Genomic DNA, 25212 nt, shown 5'->3' on the forward strand with positions numbered 1-25212 from the left:
AAAGACTGTAACAATGCCGCTTTCTATTGGCTGAAGAGCTCTCCGCCATAGCCACGAGCCAATAAGCAGATGCATACGGATGACGTCATGAGATGCGACTCCTCCCATCCACGCTCTAGCGACGCTTCTGGCGACCGCCAATACCCACGTCAAAGCCTTGGGGGTCTCGACAGCCCCATGTGCCCCTCGCAGCTCGCGCTACTGCAGGTGCTCTTCCTGATGGTCCCCGAGGGCGGCCGGCCTCAGCCCTCCTCTTCCCCGTCAGAGGCAGTGCCCACCCCTTCGACCGTGGAGTCAAGGACGCAGGGCGGAACCCCTCAGTCCTCGGAGGGGCCTGAAACTCACTGGACCGTGCCTGAGATCTCTACCGTGGGCCCTACTGTGGTGACCCCCTCGGCGCCTGGGAATAGGACCGTGGACCTCTTCCCAGGTGAGGGGAGGGCATGTGGGGATGGAAGCTACTGACTTAGATCTAAAATTCTGTGAACAAACTGAATGCCACCAAGTAAGGAGCGGGGCTGTCGGCAGAGGGGGAATTAACACTTGGGAGAGTTTAGGGATCCTCCTCCCATTCGCTCTGCTTTATGTTGTACTTTCATAGTCTTACCGATCTGCGTCTGTGACTTGACTCCTGGTGCCTGCGATATAAATTGCTGCTGCGACAGGGACTGCTATCTTCTCCATCCGAGGACAGTTTTCTCCTTCTGCCTTCCTGGCAGTGTGAGGTGAGCTGCAGTGCTCAGGTTGACTCCTAAAGCAGATTGGGGCCCTAGAATAGGTAGTATTTAGAAGTAGAGAGACAGAGTCTTCGTGCCTCCTCTTCTCCCCCGTCCCCCGCGCCCAGGACTGGAACTACCTTGGTTTTTTTCCTGGAACAGCATTCCTCTTCTGATTCTCTAGAACAGAGCTGTCCCATAGAATAGGACCTTCATGTTATCCTGTGGCTGCCCAAGGAGTCCTCTCTGGCTTCTGTGGGGCACCCTTCTTTAGACCTAATCCTCCACTTCCAAATGTATCTATTCATCCTGTTTCCTCACAGGTCTTCAAGCTGGGTGTGTGTGGACAACTCTCTTATCTTCAGGAGTAATTCTCCTTTTCCTTCGAGAGTTTTCATGGATTCAAATGGAATTAGACAGTTTTGTGTCCATGTGAATGACTGTGAGTATAAAGATGTTTGCTTTTCTTACTGCTTAACATTTATTGAGAATTGGCTTTGTCCCTGGTCTTTTTTTCCTTTTCTTTGTTTTTGTTTTTCTTGTGTGTGAGGAAGAGTGGCCCTGAGCTAACATCTGTGCCAATCTTCCTCTACTTTATGTGGGATGCCACCACAGAATGGCTTGATGAGTGGCCTGGGATCTGAGCCTGCGAACCCTGGCCGCTGAAGCAGAGTGTGCAAACTTAACCACTGCACCACCGGGACAGCCCCTCCTTTTCTTTGTTTTTTAAACTTTTTTTATCCTTTGAATCTGTCATCCTCCCTCTTCTACTACCTCTCCCCCTCCTCCATCTCTCTTCTCTGATTTGCAATTTCTTATGCCCTATTGGCTGTGGATCAGAAAACCCACACAGAACTTTAATTTCAGTTGTCCCTCTTAGCTCAGATAATTACAGATAGACTATATCCCTCACTTGCTACAGTCTCCACGAAGGCACTCACTAAATCCCACGTGCCTGACATATCAGAGGTACCAAGTAATACTTAAGTGAATGTCTTTGACAAATTAGTCTACACCAACCTTGTTTTTATTTCATGAGGCAACAGTCTAAGAGTCTTGGATCTCAGCTCTGCCATTTACTTACCAGCTGCACAGACTTGGGCAAATCCCTTAGTATTCCAGACTCGTTTCTTCAACTGCAAAATGAGAAATAATATCACTACCCCTGGATGTGGAAGTGCTCTGTGACTCTGGAGTGCAATAAAAGTGAGAATGGTTGTTACTAAGGTTTTTAAATAGACTTAGAAATTTGCTGGTGATGCCTATAACATTTCCGAAGATAGGAAGCGAATATGTTTTTTTTCTAATGTCTAAGAAGCAAAATAATGTTCTCACACAAAATAGACTTAAGTTGTAGTCCTTACACTCTGAAAGTCAGCTCATGCTGATTTCCTCTGTTAGAAAAGAAATTGCAAAACTATACTTTTTTTTTTCCAGAAAATAACCAAATTTTGGGTCTGGAGGGACTTGAATCTGGAAGTAGTTGTCAGGAGCCTTCTGACCATTCAGGTTGTGAGAGGGTAAAGGGAGCAAGGCAAAGGGTCCATTCTAAAATACAGGGCTGTGGCTGCCCCATCCTTTCCAAGTCTCCCACTGCCTTCTAGCTCCAGCCTTATGATCGTGCTCCGGGGCTACTGCAACAGCGTCCAACCAAACAGGTGCTCCCTGCTTTTAATCTCCCCTCCTGCCTCCCATACCATCCTGCACACTGCTTCTGGACCAGTGTTTCTGAACTTTCTTTCTCCAACAACACCTGAGAGTCACTTCATTGGAACTTATAGGATACTTTGAATTGTTAGCAGTTTATATGAACAGTGTGTCTCCCCAGGTAAATGGTCAGCACCTAGAAAGGATGGACCATATCTTTGTTTGCCCACAGTGCTAAATATTTGCTGATAATGATCATGAGTAACAGACACTCTTTGTCAAAGTCTGTATAGCGTTATGGAGTGGGAGAAACCCAAGACTGGGAATCAGGAGATCTGTGATCTCCTCTTGGCTCTGCCAGATGGCTCTGTGACCTTTTGCAACTCATTTACCTCTCAGGATCCAAATTTCCTAATGGAATTGGCCAGATGGTCTCTAGGCTTCTTTCCACATCTAAAATTGTATCAATCTAAGTCTAAATGCCTGTAAGCTCTGTTAGGTATAATATACAATGTGTGATGGTAGAAGTTTTAGGCAAAAACTCTACTTATTACCCTTAGCCTATGCTCCTTATCTGCGTTATCCCTGCTTCACCACCACTACCACCAATATCCCTGCACTAAAGTGAGACACAAAATATTAACTTTCTCTTATTCTTTTAAGCCATGAAAAAATAGCCAGATGGATATTTGCCATCTCAGTGTATCTTCTTTCTTAGCTTAAACTTTTCTTTCATTTATAAAAATAGAAACAACTGCATTTTTTATGAGGTAAGTATTTCTTCAATGTGGTTTTCAGGTATGAGTTCTGAAGAAAACGTTAAACAGCTCCTGGAAGCTTCAAAGTTTGAAGATTTCAGATTAGAGGTGGTCTCCAGACCAGCAGCATTAGCGTCATCTGTTCCACAGCAATGCTTGTCAATCTCTAATATGCATGCACATCACCTGGAGATCTTGTTAACATGCAAATTATAACTCAGGTCAGAATTTCAGAATTCTGAATTTCTAATAACCTCCCAGGTGATGCTGAGGCTGCTCGTCTGTGCACCACACTTTGAGTAACAAAGATCTAGGAGATTTGTAGAGAATGAATAATCTGAAAGGCCCCAGAATTGAGAGTTGTCTTCATTTCCTGCCCTAGCTGAAAAGTCAAATAATTAAGACTTTGTGATCACAGAGGATAAAGGTCAAGCATATGTAATGTGGATTCCTCATTAGGTTTCAATGGTGCAAATATTGATTCCTTTCTGAATGTGTCCAAATGACCATAATTATGAGGAATAAAAGGAACTGGTTTGGGGATGTTTCTGCTGTGTTCCTTTTTCAAGTTAGCAGAGGACTTGGGTGGTAAAGCAGAGTCATCCATCACTTGTCACCCTCTGGGTAAGGGACAGTGTCAGAGCCCTTTTCCTTCATCTCTCTCCTGGTCTGAAGTGCCATAAAGAGATGGCTGCAGGAACTTCGATAGATTTATACATTGCTATAAAAGAAATTTTGGAATCGTTACAGAAATTACTCTTTTAGGGTATCTGAAATCTTGAATGTAGAAATTATAAAGTGAAAGGAATAAAATATGACAAATCCATGTACTTGAGAGATGGAAACATTATTATTAAGACTGGTCAGTTGAAGTTTAGAGGAAACTGGAAGATTTGGAGAGGACAAAACAAGTATTGTCTCCAACTTTGCCATGTTCCTATGAAAACAGTACCATTTTATTGTACTAGAGACTCATCTGATACAGGGCAAATGTCAGCATTATTGAGCCTCCAATTTTTGTTTGCTTTTTCTTTTTTGGTGAGGAAGATTGGCCCTGAGCTAACATCTGTGCCAGTCTTCCTCTATTTTTGTATGTGGAATGCTGCCACAGCATGGCTTGATCAGCAGTGTGCAGGTCCACTCCTGGGCCACAAACCTGCAAATCCCAGGCTGCTGAAGTGGAGCAGACGAACTTAACCAGTACACCACTGGGCCAGCCCCCGAGCCTCCAATTTTCATCACAAATTGCTAGTCATACACATTCCCAGCATCAGAGACTTGGAACTGACTGGAATTCATTGATCATATTCTTTTCTCAGATCTTAATACTAAAACAGTAATTCAATTAATAGATTACAAATACATTAGAAAGTGATAGCAATGAGAATCATTGTTAAGTCTGAAGACAGAGTATTGATTGGGAACTTTCCAGGAAAATGTTCTATAACTTAATCTGAGTGCTACTGATAAAAGTATATAAATATGTAAAAATCCTAAGTTTGCACTTAAGATTAGTCCATTTGCATACTTTACTTTGTATATATTATGTCTCAATAAAGATATTTTAAAAAATTAGTTACTTGGTGCACCAGATATTTAAGAATAAATGTTTTTCTTTTATCTAAACCCCTTTTCTTTTTAAAAATATTTTAGCAAAATTAAACTATTTCCAGAAGCTCCAAAAGGTCAATGCAACCAACTTCCAGGCCCTGGCTACAGAGTTTGGAGGCAGATCATTCACTTCAACATTCCAAAACCAGTCGCCAGCACCTTTCTACAGGGTGAGCCTGCGGAGGGGGCAGAATTGTTTGGTTTGGTTTTACCCTCATAGCCAACAACTGATCAGGTATCTTTAGGTACGCACCTATAACTAAGTGCACTATTGTTCACTCTTTTGGAGGGCAGTATTGTCCACATTAACAACTTGTCAAGTTAACTTTTGCTTCCACTTTTTCTTTTTCAGTGGAGTTCAGCCCAGTCTCATTGTGAATAAATTTCTGCTGTACTTTGTTTAGGCTGGGGACCCCATTCTGACTTACTTCCCCAAGTGGTCTGTCATAAGCTTACTGAGGCAGCCTGCAGGAGTTGGAGCTGGGGGCCTCTGTGCTGAGAGCAATCCTGCCGGTGAGTCCAAAGCAGAAGTGCCAGCCTTTTTATTCAATTTAAAGTAAGTTTTCTTGGGACTGGCCCAGTGGCACAGCAGTTAAGTTTGCATGTTCCACTTCAGTGGCCCAGGGTTCACTGGTTCAGATCCCGGGTGTAGACCTATGCACTGCTTGTCAAGCCATGCTGTGGCAGGCATCCCACATAAAATAGAGGAAGATGGGCACAGGTGGTAGCTCAGGGCTAGTCTTTCTCAGCAAAAAGAGGAAGATTGGTGGCAGATGTTAGCTCAGGGCTAATCTTCCTCAAAAAAAAAAAATTGTTTGGGCTGGCCCGCTGGCGCAGTGGTTAAGTTTTGCACGTTATGCTTCAGCGACCCAGGGTTTGCCAGTTCAGATACCGGTTGCGGACATGGCACAGCTTGGCAAGCCATGCTGTGGCAGGCATCTCACATATACAGTAGAGGAAGATGGGCACAGATGTTAGCTCAGGGTCAGTCTTCCTCAGCAAAAAGAGGAGGATTGGCAGCAGATGTTAGCTCAGGGCTAATCTTCCTCAAAAAAATAAATAAATAAAAAATAAAATAAGTTTTCTCCCTCAGGACGGATCATAAGACTCAGACTCAATATTGTAACCAAGGTACTATAGAGTATAAATCCAATTCTGATTGTATGCTAGGGTGATTCTTAGGGGGTGAGTGTGATGTTGTCAGGCCAATATAGCTAGGAACTAAATGGCCTATAAGACCCTGGAAAGGAAGACTAGCTTCTAAATACTACTTAAATGCTGGGCAGGCTTACCAAATAAAGATAGAGAACTACTAAACCAGAAAAGTTTAAGAAAAACAATTAATTTGTCTTAAATAGTTTATGTGAATTTAGGCAGACAACTTGACCTAATATATTCCACTCTTCTGGGACCAAATATATATATTTTTGTGTGTGTGAGGGAAATTGGCCCTGAGCTAACATCTGTTGCCAATCTTCCTATTTTTGCTTGAGGAAGATTGTCACTGAGCTGACATCTTCACCAGTCTTCCTCTAATTTGTATGTGGGATGCCACCACAGCATGGCTTGATGAATGGTATGTAGGTCTGCGCCCAGGATTCAATCCTGTGAACCCTGGGCCTCCAAAGCAGAACACGTGAACTTCACCACTACACCACTGGGCCAGCCCCCTGGGACCTAATATTTTTAAACCATATGCTTCTAACTCATAAGGAGTTTGTGGGCTTGCTTTTCAACACTTAAACAAAATTTTATGTAATTAAGAAAATAGCATTTAACAATCTGCTGGATTCCAATTAATCACATCTCAAAAATGAGGGATCAAGTCTGAATCTTTAAAATATGAATAATTCCAAAAGAAGAGTAATTTAAGATACCCAATACTGGTAATTAAATCTCAGTATATCTTGCTTGATAGAATACTAAACTAAATGGATTCACTAAGATCCAGATGTATTCCAAATATGAAGAACTCGAGTGTCTACATCATCTTAGATGCACTATACCAAACAATTTTCCCAAATGTGCTGTCCCACAGATAATCATTTGATACATGCATATACATATATATACATATGTATAAGTATATAGTTGTGTTTTGGGCCTTTATTTTGTCCTATTGATACTTTGGAATTCCTTTTACAAACTTTTGCATGTTATAAACAGACATATCTATAAACATTCAAAAAGTAATATGCATAAATCTATGAAAAGACTACAGAAAGATATGACACTGGGAGAGAAAAAAGTGTTTTATAGATATTGATATGAAGAACACATGGTATTGTAAGACAGAGTTTTAGAGAATAAATTGGCATATCTTGCTTACATAAATAAACAAATATATATATATATATATAAATTTAAAAAAAAAATAGGCTCTCTCATTTACCACTCACTTAATTCTTTGTGTTCTAAGGTTTCCTGGAAAGTAAAAGTACAACCTGTGCTCGTTTCTTCAAGAACCTGGCAAATAGCTGTACCCTGGACCCAGCCCTCAATGCTGCCTCCTACTATAACTTCACAGTCTTGAAGGTGGGTGTCCCTTCTCTCCCCACTGTCGCCACTGTGGATTTAAAGTTGACATGCTTCCCACTGTTAGGTTGTGGAAAAAGCACTGAACTAGAAGTCAGAATGCCCAAGAGTTAGATAAAAGGCAGAGGGCCTGGAAACCCTATCATCTGAAGAAAGATGAAAGAATCAGGGCTATATAGCCAGGAAAAGAGATTCTCGCCCTCCTGGCTAATGGGATTGGCTACGTAGAGTTGGAGGGGGTGACATCTATTATTTCACCAAAACGTTTGCTTTTGCTTTTTGATAGAGCTCTGCTCAGAGTAGGTGGGCATCACAGTTCATCCAACCTCCTCTCAGCTCTGCTTCTGGCATTTTAGTGTGAGGAAGAGTCAGAAGATAGGAAGTGAATCGTTCTAATATGTTGATTGTATCTCCCCAAATGTGAAACCACAAGCTCCTGGAGATTTTACGTAAGATATGTTTACACTCATGTTCCTGCTGTTTTCTTATGCTAGGTTCCAAGAGGTATGACTGATCTGCAGAATATGAAGGTATGATGCTATTCATCAGGAAAAAGGAAAGAAAATATAATATTTGGTCCCTTTGCATCTGAGGCAGTTTCGGTCTAGATTGTAATGGTGAAAGAAAATGTATGTGTGATGTATCAAACTGTTAAATATGAATCTAAAACAATGATTTTTCCATATGATTAATAAACGTATGAAATAAGAATTCATAAGGTGTTAGATAAGTCTGGGAAACATTGGGTTAAATAAAGTTCAACATGGTATTTTAGGGTGGATTTCTTAGAGTCTAATATGCTAGAGGGCCTTGTTAATCTCTAAGAGGGGAGTGTCGAATATAGTATTTCTAAAACTTATTTGACCATGGAACCTGTATAGCTAATAGAATTAATGTTCTGAGAAATATGTTTTCAGAAGTGCTGATTTAGAATGAGTTTTGAACTTAAGTTAGGAGGCTGGCAATGGAAGGAAAGAAAAAAGGTGATGGTCGAGAATGAAAAATACTCATTTCAGCATGATATGTAGCTAGAAGACAAAGTGTGCTATTTTCTATTTTAGTTGATTTGCTTCTTTCCCTTGCTAGTTCCAGGTTCCTGTAACACTTGTCTCACAGTCACAGCCTGGCTCTCCTCTGTTGGCTGGAAACACTTGTCAGAATGTTGTTTCCCAGGTAGGGACACTGACTTCAGATTCTGGACTGATGTATGTTGATCAACATTACCAGAGGTGCCTCATCTTCCATTAAGTACCAGACCAGCCCCATGTGAATTTATGTGCATTACCTGAAACTTAACATGTCAAGAACTGAGCTCATTACCTTTCTCCCTACCATGTTGCAGTCATTTCCATTGCTACAGTCCTCTGGTATTTCATGTCCAGAACATTATTTCTGACTCCTCTTTTTTTACCCATATGCAGTCTATAATAGATTTTTACTGACCACATTTTCTTCTGTTGACAAAGTCAGTATCATCTGAAAATATGAAATAGACTAGTCAACTTCTTTTGGTCTCTTCTCTCTCTTTCAGTCAACCCACAGAATTAAGAATTATCATTTTAAAGACTGTGCTCAGAAATCTAAGGTTACCTTCAGTTGTTTATGACTTCCACCTCCAGCTACTATCTTTATTCATCCTCAGACATTGTGAGAGCCAAGTAAACCAAGTTTCCATTCCATTCTCACCTCTGCTTGTGCTTCTACTCACCTCTGCACCCAAACAAAACTTACTTTTCTTCCCTTTCAATTCTTACTGTAAACTCACCTCTCCCATGAACCCTTTCAAAGAAGTCTATCTAGTCTCTTCTTTCACGTGTAGATATAATATGAAATCAACATTATCTCTTCAGGGTATTTGTGTTTGGCATTTTTAAGATTTCTTTTTTAGTCTCCCTCATTCGGTTATTTTTTTACTGAGAGATAATTGACATATAACATTGTATTAGTTTTAGGTGTACAACATAATGATTTGATATATGTATTTATCGCAAAATGATTACCACAGTAAGTTTAGTTAACATTCATCACCACATATAGTTATAAATTTTTTCTTCTTGCAATGAGAACTTTTAAGATCTACTCTCTTAGCAATTTTCAAATATACAATACAGTATTGTTAACTGTAGTCACCATGCTGTACTCTCATTCAGTTGTAATAAAACCCTGAAAGACAGGAAATCTTCTGTCCTAAACATAATTAGCCCACTAAATAATTTTTATTAATTGCTTCTACTTTTGTATTTCAGGTCATCTATGAGATAGAGACCAATGGGACTTTGGGAATCCAGAAAGTCTCTGTCAGTTTTGGACAGACGAACCTGACTGTTGAGCCAGGAACTGCCTTGCAGCAGCACTTCATCACGCGCTTCAGGGTAGGGCCCTTCTCCTGCAGGGGATCGAGAGGGGGGGCAATAGTTCCTCTGCTTCCGTAACACGAGTATCAAGGCCTAGCCTCCACAATTAATATTCCCTAATTTAACTGCAAGTGATACAGAGTTATCTTTGTTTATTCATTAACAAGTTCTCTGATTCTCTATCTGGTCCCCAGCAAAGCAGGGCTGCAGTCTCAAGTCCAAACTCTTTTTTTAAATGGTCAGTTTGAATCATAAACTCAGCCAACATCCCATGGAACTTCTTTAACTGGCTTTTCTTGTATTTCTGGGCATTCAGCATCTTATTTACTTCCCACTTAATCTAAGTTTCCAGTCTTGATCACCATCTTTTGGCTTTCTTCTACTTCTTTCTTCTTTTTTGAACCCAACAGAGTCCAGTTTCTTCTCAATTCTACCCTCAGATGATGAACTAAAGTCCTGTATCTCTCAGAGTTCATCTCTGAAACTTTGATAGTTAATTAAAATATACTTTTAAAGTTACATTTAAATTCCTCTGGTTTCAGCCAGGCTGAACAAAGCCCTAAATTGATTATAATTTTTGAGAAACAGCATTGAGGGATCATCGTTAGAACCTTAGTTGTAATCCTTGGTAGCATATAGTGAATTTCAATATTGACATCACTCAGAATTTATTTTAGTGAATAACAAAAAGGAAAAGAAGCACTGGAGTAGAAATCTCTGCAACGTGCTCCGCTGTGGAAGGAAGCCAGACTGTTCAGTGCAGCTAACCTACCGCAGTTCCTCGAGGAAGGGTGTGCAGCCAAGCAGCGGAAGGTGGGGAGCGTGCTTTTCTCCATAACTGACTTTCCTTCACTCTTTCTGCAGGCTTTTCCACAGAGCACAGCTGCTTTTCTTACTAGGCCTAGAAGTGGGAATCCTGGCTATATTGTTGGGAAGCCGCTTTTGGCTCTAACCAGTGATATAAGGCACTCAGTATCCTTTTTGGAGCTGGGTGAGTTGTTGCAGCCCAATGAGAGAAGCTGCGGCTGCTAATCTTTTGGATTTTCCGATTCCTGAGGTTCCCCTATTTTTTAGGTATTCAGGACTTCCTTTTCCAAACCATTAATATGGTATGTTCGCAAATGTTGATACTACCAAAGACTTTAAGCCTTATGTTAGACTGGCCAAAGGTGAGGACTGTTACCGATTTTTGTTTGTTTTAATGAGATATTTGTATGCTGGTATATGATTAACAATTTTTGAAAAAACAGTAATTGCTCTGTGTATTTTTTAATTACCAGAGGAAAAAATTTGTGAATTGAGTGATATTAATAAAATATATATAGTGTTAAGGAAACAATAAGAACATAAATTTTCCAGTCTGCCTCCTTTGTTTCTGTGATCTCCTTGACCATCACTTTCCACCTCAGATGACCCTCCTGCAGAGCCAGGGTGATGGAACTTGCTCTGTTAAGAGACACGAAGTACAGTTTGGAGTGAATGCAATATCTGGATGCAAGCACAGGTAATTCTTTGCTTCCCCATCATTTCCCACAATTTTGTCCCTGTCTGTAGGGAATATGTTAATATGGCAACTTTTGTATTTTACATGGAAGTTCAGAGAATGCTAGTGAGGAATAAATAGTCTTATAATCTTATAATATATAACCTTATAATATATATAAATCTTATATATAAGTCTTATATAATCTTATAATATATAAATATAAATATATATTTATATATAAATAATATGTAATAAATTTATATTTATATAATAAAATATAAATTTATATATAAATATATATTTATAAATATATAAATAAATATAAATATATATTATATATAATATATATTATATATAAAAATATATAAAATATAATCTTATAGTCTTATAATATTGCTAAGAGTCTTCTGACAGTCCTTTATACCTACTAAGGATTAGTGCCTCCGATTTATTTTATAATATTATTTCTAACATTTAGATTAATATACTAATATGGTTACATTATTATGTTAGTGTTGAACTCCGGCCTCCATGGTGTTTCATTTCAGGCTAAGAAAGATGGACTGCAGCCACTTGCAGCAGGAGATTTATCAGACGCTTCACGGAAGACCCAGACCAGAGCTTGTTGCCATCTTTGGTAATGCTGACCCAGCCCAGAAGGGAGAGTGGACCAGGATCCTCAGCAGGAACTGCAGTGTTTCAGTAAGGAGAGAAATAGACTTTCTGACTGAGACTCACTTTCTCCCTCTGTTTGTAAATTATAGATATTAAAATTAAAAACAGCCTTTTTGGGGCTGGCCCTGTGGCCAAGTGGTTAAGTTTGAGTGCTCTGCTGCGGTGGCCTGGGGTTTCACCGGTTCAGATCCTGGGCACGGACATGGCACCACTCATCAGGCCACGTTGAGGCAGCATCCCACATGCCACAACTAGAAGGACCTGCAACTAAGATATACAACTATGTACTGGGGGGGAATTTGGGGAGATAAAGCAGAAAAAAAAAAAAAGATTGGGAACAGTTGTTAGCTCAGGTGCCAATCTTTAAAAAAAAAAAAAACGGCCTTTTTTCCATAGATGTTGTGGTTGTTATAGAAGGAAAATGTGGTTGTCATAAAGGAAGAATGTAAGAAATCATGTCCGTTTGAAATTATTATTTCTGGGTAGGTTTACACCTAACTTATTTTCCTTACTTGGAGAAAAAATTTAAGTTAGAAAATCTAGAGATTACTCTGTGGTTCAAGGTCACATCGTATATTTCAAATAGTCTGTTATATTCTTAAATATTTGGTCAGATTCTTTCTTTGATGTTGAAATTGTATTCTTTCTGTTGTTATAAAAATTTACATTTTTACATTTACATTTATGTATGAATACATCAACAGGTTAAAAATTCAAACCATATAGAATGGTATTAAATGAAAATAAAAATCTCAACACCCTCCGCCCCAGAAGTAACCTCATTCAGCTGTTTCTGTTTTTCCTCTCTCTGGTGGCCCGCTAGATCAGTGCATGCAGGTATGAGTAAAATAAGGACATTTGCTCTGCTGTTCTGTCTTCTTCCTCTTTTGTTTACCCCCTACTTCCTGATTTTATTCAGCTGTACTTTTAATTTTCTTTTCATTTGAATTTTTGTTTCTTTTTCTGTATAAGTAATACATAAACTTGACTCAAAAATCCAAAAAGTACAAAATAAAAATCACTCTCTCAGATAGCTCTTCTCTTCCACAGAGGCAGCTGAAGTTACTAGTTTCTTTCCTTCCAGAGATATTGCATGCTCACACGAGTAAATGCTCTCATAGTCCTTTTTTTTACCCAAATGATATAATGGCATAAACTCTGCTCTGCACCATGCTATTTTCACTTGCTGTAAGAGTTTGTTCTGCATCAGTACATTATAAGCTTCCGCATTCTTTGCATAGTATAGTTTTATAATATTCCGTTATATGGATGAACCATAATTTATTTAACCGGTTTTATTGGTGGACATTCAGGTTATTTTTAGTCTTTTGCTATTACAAACAATATGGCATTTCATAACCTGGGTCAGTCACCATTTCATACGTGTAAGACTAAACCTATATCATAAATCCTAGAAGCAGAATGCTAGATCAATGGGTATAAGCTTTTAAAATTTTAATAAATATTGTCAATTTATTCCCCATGCAGGTTTACCAGTTTACAATTCCTCATCCAAACGTGAGACGGCTTATTACCATATACTCTCTCATCAACACTGTTATCAAACTTTTTCATCTTTACTCATCTGATAAGTGAAAAATATCATCCTAGTATAGTTTTATTTTTCTCTTACTATGAGTAAGGTTGAATATCTTGGCATATGGTTGAACAATTTGTATTTTCTTCACTATGATCTATTTATATCTCTTGCCCATTTTTATTGAATTACTGGTCTTATGACTTGTAGGAACTCTTTTATGGATTTGAGAAATGGGCTCTTTTCTGTAGTACGATTTGCAGAAGCTTTTCTCCCATTTGTCTTTTGACTTTGTTTATGGTGTTTTTTGCAATGCATAAATTGATTTTTATGTTGTGAAATTTATCAATCTTTCTTTTTTTTTACCCCTGAGTTTTGTTTCAGACTTTGAAAGGCTGTCCCCTTAGAGATTATTTTTAAAGTGCCCCTTTTCCCTTCTCAGCACTATTACAACTTTATTCCTTATATACTTCTTTCTCTTTTAAGGAGATTTGGATGGATAAGTAAAGAGGTACTCAATCCAGCCTTTGGGCAACTGAAGTCAAATTGAGTTCTCTTAAACCTCAAATATAGCCGTACCATATGGAGTGGGGTTTTGGCTAAGCACAGAAAGGGGATGGTTAGTGATAAGGATTGAGATTATAGTGGAACTACTCTTTATTGTTCTTAAAATTGTTATTTATATTTTTAAATCCCTTTTTTGAAGAACATTTGATGATGTGGAAAAATGTTCCTAATGTAGAATAAATGAAAAGAAAAGTGTTTAAAAATATTTAGAACAAACACATGAAAAAATATCAACATCCTTATCCATTAAAGAAATGTAAAACCACGATGAGCTACCAATTTATGCTGACTAGGATGGCTATAATTTAAAAGATAGACAACAACAAGTGTTGGCAAGGATATGAAGAAATGGGAACCCTTAGACATTGTTGGCAGGACTGCAAAATGGTGAAGCCGCTTTTCAAAACAGTTTGACAGTTTCTTAATAAACATAATCATGGTCTGTCTCCCCCATTCCTACTTTACATGTATTATTGCCTGTATCTGAACCTTACTATAAAAAAGTATGAAGCTAGAAAAATACAGGCATATTTGAGGATAGTTTGCACCTGCTAAATTTATACTAACCTCCTGATTGATGTCCTTACCTCTATCAATCCTTCCTGCATCTTGCAGTTAATCCTCCTAGAGTCAGACTACTTGGTTGGACTTCATAATCTAACCCTGAGATGTCTTATTCCTTAACCTTTCACTGCTCCCGTGTTCAGATCTGTGCTTCAGCCAAATGGTCTGCTCAAGGCCAGTGCCTTAAACGTGCCTAGCACGTAGGAGGCACTCTCACTATTATTCAAATTAGGCAATGAATGTTCCTCCATGGCATTGTATGCTGTTCCAGTTGCACACCTGTTTATATGCCATCTCTCTTCCTTGAATTTTCCTTTAATCATCATTTCTCCCAGTCACATATTACTCTCATCCCAGTTCCATGAAGCCATCCTCAACCAGAAATTGCTGTTTCTTCTTCCAGCATTCTACAATGTTGACTATGCCTTGCTCACTGAGTGCTTCTTATAACCATTGTACATGGGCTCATATTTTATTAATCTCTATATTAGTAATTTCCATTTTAGAATAATAATTTTTTAAAGACCAAAAACAATAATTAGTCTGTTGTGAACTTTGTGTTCTTTCTGTAAACCACATTGCCTTCTCTGCTATTGTATAATGTTTAAGAAACAATGGCTACTAAATGCATGGTGGCTGACTATAGGCAACTATCAGCAATTCAAGCAGATGCTTCTTTACCCTTCTGCAGGCTCTGCATTGTACTTCCTGCTGTGTCATACCCATTGCCCTGGAGATCCAAGTATTGTGGGCATATATAGGCCTCCAGTCCAACCCACAAGCTCATGTGTCAGGAGCCCGATTCCTGTATCAATGCCAGTCCATACAGGTAAGTCATGTCTCATAAAGGACCACTAAGCCTTGCAAAGCCATGATTGTCTTGTCAGCCATTTGATGCCCAGATCGTTTTTTAACTTCTGAGAGCCAGTTTATGCTACCAGCCAATGTTTGGTTAGAGTGAGCTGACACAATTAACTTTCAAGTCTATCCTGCCTGCCTGGTTACTGAAATTAGCATGTTGTCATGGTGAATACAATCTATGTCCTTTTTTCCTCCAGTTTTTTTGAAATTTCCTGAACCCAGACTAAGGTGTAGATTAATTTCTTTTAAATTATCATACTAGTATTACTATACTTGTAGATTCAACTACGGAAAACATTTTCCATAACTGTGTATTCAGTGTGACAGTTACAGACTTATCAGAGTCTCTGAGCCTGTTCATTGCTGTTAAAGTTACTGCTGTGACAAGTTTGTAGTCATCAATTCTTGGTTGATTGTGCTCCATTAAAATAAATAATTTTAATATGGAGTAAACATATACCAATTGTCTATGATGTACCTTAGGATAGATTTAGCATCAGCCTTGGTTTTAGAACCTAATTGTTAGCTTTAGAAGTTCAAAAACAGAAATGAGTAGGTCCTGGTAAACTGATTCTTATATAAACTGGTATGCCACTTTATTAATTTTTAATGAAAATTAAAACTATTGACATTATTAACTTTAAGTCATTGCATTTACATCCCAGCAAAGAAATAAACTAGAGACTACATTTAGGTCAAAAGTAAAATACCTTTAGTTCTTCCTTACAACAAGGTTGAGCACCTTAGCTCTCTGTGCCTATAAATTGGGTTAAAATTCAGGTTATTAGAAACTGTGTTACTGAGAACATACCATGCTCTCTCTGTGTTGGTTTAGTGAATAAAACAGAACTATTTCTATAAGACTCATTGAATCTGTTACAGATCCTGCAGTGAATCCATTGTTATATTTTTCTTAACTGTATCTTTATTTATGAGTACCTGTGTAGTTTGGGAAGATACCCATAGGACTCTTCTTTTTATTTTCCCAGATCTCTGGTTCTCTTAGCCATTAAAGCTACCCAGTGCCCCTTTCTTGTCTAGATATTTTAATCATTGTCTTTTTGTAGTATTTAGTAGAGGTTAGCTTTTCAGCCTAGCTTGCCCCCTCTACAAAATCACATTTTACAGTCATTCACATCTAACTGGCCTAAGTGGTTGACAATTGAGAATTTCAGCTTTGCTTCATTCCTGCTCACTGAAGAAACAGTATCTGTCCCAATGATGGAGTAAAAATTAGCTGTTTTGAACTTATTGAGAGGTGGTATGGTATATACAAAATCATGTTCATTTACTTAGGGTCATTTAAAGGATTTGCAAAGCTAATTTTGATTACACAGAAATTTTTATTTTAAGGGTTGACTTGAGAAACTCACCTCCATTAAAGATGCCAGGCCCTGTAAAAGTAAAAGGAGTTATGAAATGATAGTGTCAGATCACAAAAGTTAAGCAAAGTATTTCTTTCTCTAATAAAGAGAGAGTTTTAGTATCTGTATTGAAAGATTTTTTTTATTTCTTCAATCTTGAATGGAAATTTTCTCCTGAAGTCACATAAACATACTTTTTCTTTATGCGTTTATACTAATTATTTGTCTTTAACTTTAATCAATTCCCTTATCCACACGGGCTTGTGTCTCAGGACTTCCTGTGAAATTTTTTTCTCAGAACAGCAAGAGCCTCTAAAGTGAAAAGAGGAGTTACACTTGCTGAAGGCATATCTTCTACAATTCTTCTCCCTCCCCTTCTGGCCACCCTTTGAAAGGTTGTGGTTGATAATGGTCTCACCTAGGCTATGTCACTCAGCTTCATGTGTCTGAGTAATGGCATAAAACTAAAGCTGGGTGGCAAACTGGCAGCCTATGGGCTTTATATAGCCTATAGACTTGTTTTGTTTGGCCTACAAAGTGTTTTGTTTCTTAAATTTGTGCCAACACTTAAAGATCGGGAAATTTCACTTTGACATCCAGATTTCTAACTTCTTTTGAAGATCTGGCAATAGAGATCCTCCACTCCTACATGGCATAAAATCTCCTGTCACTGATGGTGATTTCCACTTTTAAATAGAGTACCCCATTCACACACCCTATGCCTACCCACCCTTAGCCATCCCACTTCTCTCATTCAGGTTATCAGCTTAGGCCAGTAGGCAATTGTGTTTATGAACCCTGAAATCAAGCTGTTAGATGGTCAGTTGAATTTTAGACTGAACTGTCTGAATGACTTTTCATTGTGTAGTTGTAGCTTTAGAAACACTTTACATTCCTCTCACTATAAAAAGTGAAGTAGCAAAATTTTGGAAAGTTCCCAAGGACAGACTACAAAGTAGGGTAGAATTAAGCAAAACACTGTCTAGACTTCCCTGTCGTCTTGTATGATAAAATAATAGCTAAACATGCATTGAACATTTACTATGCGACAGGTATTGGTAGTATTTTTATGTGTTGTTTAATAAGTGTTGAATACGCACGACAAACTCCTGAAGTAAATAGGATTTATTTACATGATACTCTGCTGCTTATAATTTTATACTAATTGGGCCCTTAAAGAGACCTTTAAGTTTGAGGATTGATAAAATACATTGTCTCCTGTCTGCATATAAACTTTTTAATTTAAAAAAGAAAATATATCTCTAGGAAGAAACAACTAGTTTTACAGAATATTCTGGATCAATTAAAATGAAAATAATAAGTGAGTGTAAAGAACAGTGTAGCATCACAGGATCAAAGCTCTGAACCCTTTCCACAATAATATCAATTCATCTTTATCTTTAAGTGAATCCTCAAGCTTTTTAGATTATCTAGGAGACCTGTTGCCTGCAGTTTAGGGTGGTAATTAAGAGCATGCGTTTTGAGTCAGACCTAGGTCTAAATCAAGTTATTTTACTTCTCTAAATCTAAGTGTTCTCATCTCTAAAATTGATATTAATAATAATACTTCATTGGGTTGTACAGAGTAAGTGAGATCATAAAAGTAAAACACTTAGCACAGCTCCTGGCACATAGTGAACACTCAGTAAATATTGCTCATCATATCATCATTATTACTTTTATCATAACTTTTTTGCTTCTAACTTTCCATGGAAGTGGCGTATCAAGAAGGTTTAAAGCAAAACACAAAAGAGATGAGCAGTGTTTTTCAACCTTTGTTGGCTATCACCCATGATAGGAAATATATTTTACACACAACCCAGCTTAAAACACACACATGTATAAAACTGAAATAAAAGTTTTATAAGACAGTATCTTTATGCAATGTACTCTATGATATTTTCTATTGTAGTTATTCTGTTTTTTTAAAATACTAGACATTAATGGGTCACAATCTGCAATTCGAAAAAACAATTTTAGAGAATACATTTCTGACTACATTTCAAAGCTAATTATATTGTTTTATTTAATAAATGCCTTTTATTCATTATAATTGAAAGTTGGCAGCGTTTTATGTATCAATCAAACAGCATATGCTAGAAAAACTGCCAATATCTGCCAGTCTTCTTAGTGGTTCTTAATCTTATAGACCCCATTGACAATCTGTTGAAAGCTATTCACTTACTAGAAAAGTGCATAGACACATAACGTTCTTTACATAGTTTCAAGGGATTTATTGATTTCTTGAAGCCAGGCCAAGAACCTCTGCCACAATCTCATAATTAAACAGGCAGTATACTAAGAAAGACAAAGAACACTCAACAAAGATAGCCGTCATCCCTGCTGTTATAGAAAGTGTGGAGCCATACCGAAGTGAAGTTTACAGCATGGTTCTAGAAATTCACCAGGAGATGTTAATAGCCTGAGCCAGGGTCGGGCTGTGAGGCCTGCAGGAAGTAGACAGAGTTGAGAGGATTTAGGAGTGTCACAGGTAGGACTTGATGGCTTGGATGTGGATGTTGAGGGAGAATGAGTCAAGGATGATGGATAGGTTTTTAGTTTGCATATTAATTTAATAAAATATTTTGATATAATTACATTGGGAGAGTGATGGGAGGGGTAGGAGGAGAATAACAGAACTAAACTTAACACATGGTTCAAGAGGTAACAGTATAGTATTGCTTAGAAATTGAGGTAAATATCAGAAGAAATAGTAAAAGAGCTAAAAAGGTAATTTCTGCAGAGCAGGATGGTGAGGGGGGATATAGGACTTTATTTTTTGTTGATATCCTCTTTTCTGGCATTTTTTCACTTAAAAAATATGCATTATTTTGATAAATTATACAATTATAAATTTGACAAATTATAACAGTATCTAGCATTAGCCCAATCTTCAGGGGAACTCTGAAATATAAGGTAGGCCAGGGGCTATCATTCAGTAACCATTTTCTGTCCCCACCTCATCCCTGCTTCTCTGTTATATCCTATTAGTCTTTCAGGGTCCCACAGAAATCTGCTTGTTTCTAGTCTCTGAAGGCTTTTAGGTTTGGCATTCTTTCCCTCTGTGAAACCTTGCTTCCATCTGCTTTCTGTATTCACATATTGTGATGTCTCTCCATTTCAGTGAAGATGGCGGTTTTTGTATCTGTTTCTTATTGGATTGGAGTGGTTTTGAGATAAATAGGGACAAGATATCTTTCCATTGTCATCTTAAAATCAAGTCTAGTAGCAGCTCTTGATGAGCCTATATCCTGGGTGAATCTGAAAAAACAATTCTCTTCAAAAAAAACTTTTATCAGGTAGGGTTTCCCGGGCATTGAATACATATATATGTATATATATTTGAGTAGACATGGGCCTAAAGGTTGCCTTCTTGTGCTCATAGCTATCTTAGAGGTCAGTTCTGAGTATAGGCTAACCTCAAGCCACCAGACATTCCCTAGTCTTGGAGTTTGAGGGAGCTAATGACACTCCTCTTTTCCCTGCCCGAGTTTGAAACCAATTAAAAGGAATCAGACAGATAGAGATAACAATGTCAGCTTTATTCCTAAGAAACGCTAAGTAGGTGGATGTGGCTTGGGTGCGTAGCAGTGGGCTTCTTAATGCAAAACTACATTCTTCCATCACAAGACCACTATCCCAGTTCTAACCACAGCTCCTTTGGTATCCTCCTGGGACTGCTACTGGACAGTTTAAAATTTGCCCTCCTTCAAAGGCTCTGAAATAGTCAGAACAGCACATTAATTAAATCAACTTCTGGACAACACTGAGCTGAGCACAAGGCTGAAAATTAATTCCCTATTCTATTTCCCATCCCAAAGTTTTTCCAGCCATCCCAGCCAATACACAGAATGCATTCTGTAATCAGATTAAATAACAATATTAACATGCTTTCAATAATGTCAACTTCAGAGATTTACTTCAAAAATTGAGTATACTTGGGCTGGTCCAGTGGCGCAGCGGTTAAGTGTGCACGTTCTGCTTCGGTGGCCCGGGGTTTGTCGGTTTGCATCCTGGGTGCAGACATGGCACCGCCCTGGCACGTCATGCTGTGGTAGGCGTCCCACATATAAAGTAGAGGAAGATGGGCACGGATGTTAGCTTAGGGCCAGTTTTCCTCAGCAAAAAGAGGAGGATTGGCAGTAGTTAGCTCAGGGCTAATCTTCCTCAAAAAAAAAACAACAAAACAAAAATTGACTATACTCTCCCCATTTTAACGGTCCTATGAAAAAATTAAAGTCTTAACAGTAAATCCTTTTGTAAGTTAAACTCCAAAGAAAGTTTATTACTTACTCTTAAGTAATAAACTCCTCCCCATTTTTTTTGTCTGGTTCATCTCAGCCAGTCTTCCATGCCTGGCTGGAATCAGGATTCCCTCAGCAGCTTCAGCCTAAGCAGGCTGTCCTTGGAATGCGTGTGGTTTTTTTCAGTGCCTCAGAAGTTACATTAGTTCTATGCCAAGTCCCTCATGAGCTTCACTGTTTAAAAAAAGAATCCAAAGAGTTAATGTAACATGCAAGATTATCACAGCACTGGCCCCACACCCAGGATAAAAAAAGAGGTACCGGGGCTGGCCCCGTGGCCGAGTGGTTAAGTTTGCGCGCTCCGCTGCAGGCGGCCCAGTGTTTTGTCAGTTCGAATCCTGGGCGCGGACATGGCACCGCTCATCAGACCACGCTGAGGCAGCGTCCCACATGCCACAACTAGAAGAACCCACAACGAGGAATACACAACTATGTACCAGGGGGCTTTGGGGAGAAAAAGGAAAAAATAAAAAAAATCTTTAAAAAAAAAAAAAAAAAAAAAGGTACCTAGAAAGCTTATTCCAGGCAAAATTATGTTCCCAGAATTTGTTATTTATTGATGCCAAGGACCATAGCAGATAATATGTGGCATCAGAGTGAAGGAAGGTGAATAGAGAAAACCTTCATTTCTGGTTCAACAAGATAGTTATTTACTGTCAAATTATAATCAGACATTTGCTTGGTAAGCCTAGAGTCAGACCAAAGGGAATTCATTTTAGATAAACATGTTCCAGTCATCAAGCTGCAAACATATCTACCAAAAGCTATGTCTACTAGGTCAGATACTTGAGTCAGTTTGACAAGGTCCGTTCTTCTGGGAGCATCTGTTTTATTTGACTGGAATTGGTAGATGTTTGGGAGGATCCTTTCTCACCTTGAGATTCTGTGAATCTGATGGGGTTTTTATCAACATTACTGGGTTCTTTGTGTCTTCTATGAAATTTCACAGTTCTTTCTGCAATGGAAGAAGGAAGGGAATTGCCACCACTACATCCACTAGTGCATATGTGCTCTTTCAGAGCCTGGAGCCCTCGGGGACTTGATGAAGCACAGCTGCTAAGCATGTCACAGCAGCAGTTTTGCCATCTGGCTTCTCTGATATCAGGCAACTCCCTGGTTCGGGGAAGCTAGTCAATCTTTGGGTAGGTGTAACTTCACAGTTCTGGTGTCATAGACTGCTGCCTAGAAATTCATTTCCTTGTATATGATAGAAAGAGAACTGCATATGAACAACATGAGAAAAGGGTATGTCTTGCTTAAGCAGTTTGGTTTTGGTCTTTCTTCAGGGAAAGTAATAATAAAAGTCAAGTTGGAGGGCTATACGAATGAGTACCAAGCACTGACCTGTCATGGACTTTCTTCCTGCAGGATTCCCAACAAGTAACAGAAGTATCTTTGACAACTGTTGTGACCTTTGTGGACATTACCCAGAAGCCAGAGCCTCCAAGGGGCCAACCCAGAATGGACTGGAAATTGCCATTCGACTTCTTCCTTCCCTTCAAAGTGGCATTCAGCAGAGGAGTCGACTCTCAAAAAGGCTCAATCTCTCCCATCCTTCTCCTGTGTCTCTTCCTACTTGGAGTTCTCAACCTAGAGACTAAGTGAAAAAAGGAGAAGAATCAGACTTCACTTTTCCCTATGGGAAGTTCTGAGGCAGCCTACTTACCTTGGCTAAATAGGTCCTTACCTGCTCATGACCGAAGAAGAGCACTTAGGATAACAGAGAACCTAACTAAAGGAATCTTTGTATATGAAAGAAGGAATCTTAGAAAGCAGTAAAAATATCTTATTCAAAATAGCTCTCTGCTTAGGACTCTGCAGACCACCAGGTACACATTAGGTTCTCTACTTCTCAAGCAAGGAAGAACATAAGAGCCCTTCCTCCAGCCCTTCAGGTTGTGTTAGCCTGACTAAAGGATGGCAAGATCTTCATCCACCTGCTCACAGGCACACTTGGGCTCAACATCAAAAGGAACACGCTCCTGCTGTCCCCCCAGGGAACTCGGGAATAGCTGCCCTCTGGACTTGAGAGGAGCTGACTGTTCAGAAGAGAAAACTGCTGGCTATATATTTTGTCTGGCTCCTCCCCACTCCCTTGAGCCACACTCTGCCCAGGCATGTTGGAGAAAGCAATTCTTCCTACTCAGTTTCCAAAATGAATGTGGAATCCCAGCCCCCTTTTCTCCTAGCATATGACCCTACCACCCATTTCTGCTCTTTCCTTCTCTCCATTGTGGTGAGGAGAAATAAAATTGATTGAGAGCTTTGCTGTTCGAATTCCAGCAGCACAAAGAAGTTAACTGACATGTGATCTGCCTGATGACTATTTTTCTATGTGTGTGAGGTTAAAAACAAAAAAAAAAACCTTTGATACATAGCACAGTAGCATTCAAATTAAGATAGTGGAGTTCTCTTCCTGGGAGATAAGACTCTCTGAAGACCCCAATTGTCTGGCACTGACATTAGTAATGAGTTCAGCATGAAATCTGTTTTTTAGCATAAGGCAATGTCGGCTTACAAAGGGCTGTGTATGTGGGCATGGTTGGTCTCTACATGCATGACCAACTCAGAGATTCTGGCTTGCAGAGAAAACTCCTTAAAAAGGTAATTTCTTATTATCATTCTTGGGTGGAGAGGAATTGCTTGGGAATTATGATAGAAAACTTGGAAAGCAGGAAGTATAAAAAGGTTTAGGCCTACAGCAGAATTATGCTATCCTTATAATTAAGGCAAAATTTTGATGGAAGATTCATTGTATCTAATTGTCTTAAACTTTTAAATCCCTTATATAAAAAATAGGATGTAATAATTAATTCCATTGAAAATAGTATTGAGCACCTACTCTGAAACACAGAATTGTAAGATAACACCCCCTCAGTGAGCTGACAGTTTAGTGGAGGAAGATTGACATGTGACATAGACACATTTGTGCAGAGAAACAATCAGTGTGGCCTAGACTAGTGAGGGACAAGCTTTGAGGAGGTGGTGGGATTGGATGGGTAGGATTGGGAGAGTGAGTGAGATAGAGAAAGTGATCCCAGGAGCCAAGAACAACCTGAGCGTAGGCCCAGAGGCTCCTGTGGACCAGAGAGTTGGGAGACTAAAGTGACTGTAGCAGAAACACTGAATGAGCAAAATAGGTGCTAAGATGGGTGCTCAATATATGGACACTTGAAAGCCAGGCAGAGAGAATTGGAAGATAGTCTATTTTTTTCCACATTAATGATCTGGATCTAAAATTGCCATTTAATAAAGCTTATACTTAGTTATAATAAACCCTGCTTCATGAGCAGAAAATGCCAATTGTAAATACCGTATCTGACAGGTTTATCATTTTGCCCCATTCCAAAGTACCTCGAAAGTAACCTACTTCCCTGGGAGAAAGTGGCAAAGTTCTTGTGGCAGTTATTACTAAACAAGGAGGAGGTGCTTCTGTGCACAAGGGAGGTTTCTGCACAAGGGGAGTCGGGAGCTGAGAGACTGCTGGCATGGTTCCCACCAGAGTCTGTAATTCAGCAACCCTGCTTCCAGGGAGATCTGTACTAAAACAGACCACAAAGCTGTTAGAGTAGTCAGGTTCTCCAGTTTGGGCTTCTTAAAGGGAAATAAACTTACATGACAACTCATCCTAAATTATGGGGTAGGAGACATCTAATCCATTCCCAACAGCCTATGAGTCCTTTTCAAAATCTAGTCCTTCTACTCCTTTATTCAAATGCTTATCCCCACGCCCAAGTGCTATGAAACCATTTTATGCGTTTAAACAGAAATTGTATCTGAAATATAATTCATGTACCATAAAATTCACCCTTTTAAAGTATACAATTCAGTGGTTTTTAGTATATTCAGTTATCATCACCACTAATTCCAAGACATTTTCATCACCCTAAAAAGAAACCGTGTACTGATTAGCAGTCACTTCCATTTCCCCACTCCCCCTAGTTCCTAGCAGTCACTAATCCACTTTGTGTCTCTATAGATTTTCCTATTCTGGACATCTCATGTCAATGGAATCATTGTATGTGGCCTTTTGTGTCTGGCTTCTTAGCATAATGTTTTCAAGGTTCATCCATGCTATAGCATGTATCAGTACTTCATTCCTTTTTATGGCTGAATAATATTCCATTGTGTGAGTATACCACATCTCATTTATCTGTTCATCAGTTGACGGATGTTTGAGTTCCTACTTCTTTGGCTATTATGAATAATGCTGCTATAAACATTAATGTACAA

At 38.9% G+C, this 25212-nt stretch overlaps 1 protein-coding gene across 3 annotated transcripts; it reads left to right on the forward strand.

The window, feature by feature from the left end:
- Nucleotides 1–76: 76 nt before the first annotated feature.
- Nucleotides 77–25212, forward strand: TCTN3 (tectonic family member 3). Of its 3 annotated transcripts, XM_001500642.7 has the most exons (14): nt 77–430; nt 602–725; nt 1040–1158; nt 4775–4902; nt 5137–5245; nt 7152–7267; nt 7762–7797; nt 8354–8440; nt 9514–9639; nt 10486–10593; nt 11031–11125; nt 11656–11809; nt 15142–15279; nt 22348–25212. In XM_001500642.7, the coding sequence occupies exons 1-14, from the start codon at nt 88–90 to the stop codon at nt 22582–22584; spliced, it is 1920 nt and encodes a 639-aa protein (XP_001500692.4). In that variant the 5' UTR covers nt 77–87; the 3' UTR covers nt 22585–25212. The 3 variants fall into 3 exon arrangements, with proteins under 3 accessions (XP_001500692.4, XP_023497672.1, XP_070079831.1); XM_023641904.2 differs by lacking the exon at nt 10486–10593 and having other exon boundaries at nt 82–430; XM_070223730.1 differs by lacking the exon at nt 8354–8440 and having other exon boundaries at nt 83–430.

This window comes from Equus caballus, chromosome 1, assembly GCF_041296265.1.
Source record: "Equus caballus isolate H_3958 breed thoroughbred chromosome 1, TB-T2T, whole genome shotgun sequence".
NCBI lineage: Eukaryota > Metazoa > Chordata > Mammalia > Perissodactyla > Equidae > Equus > Equus caballus.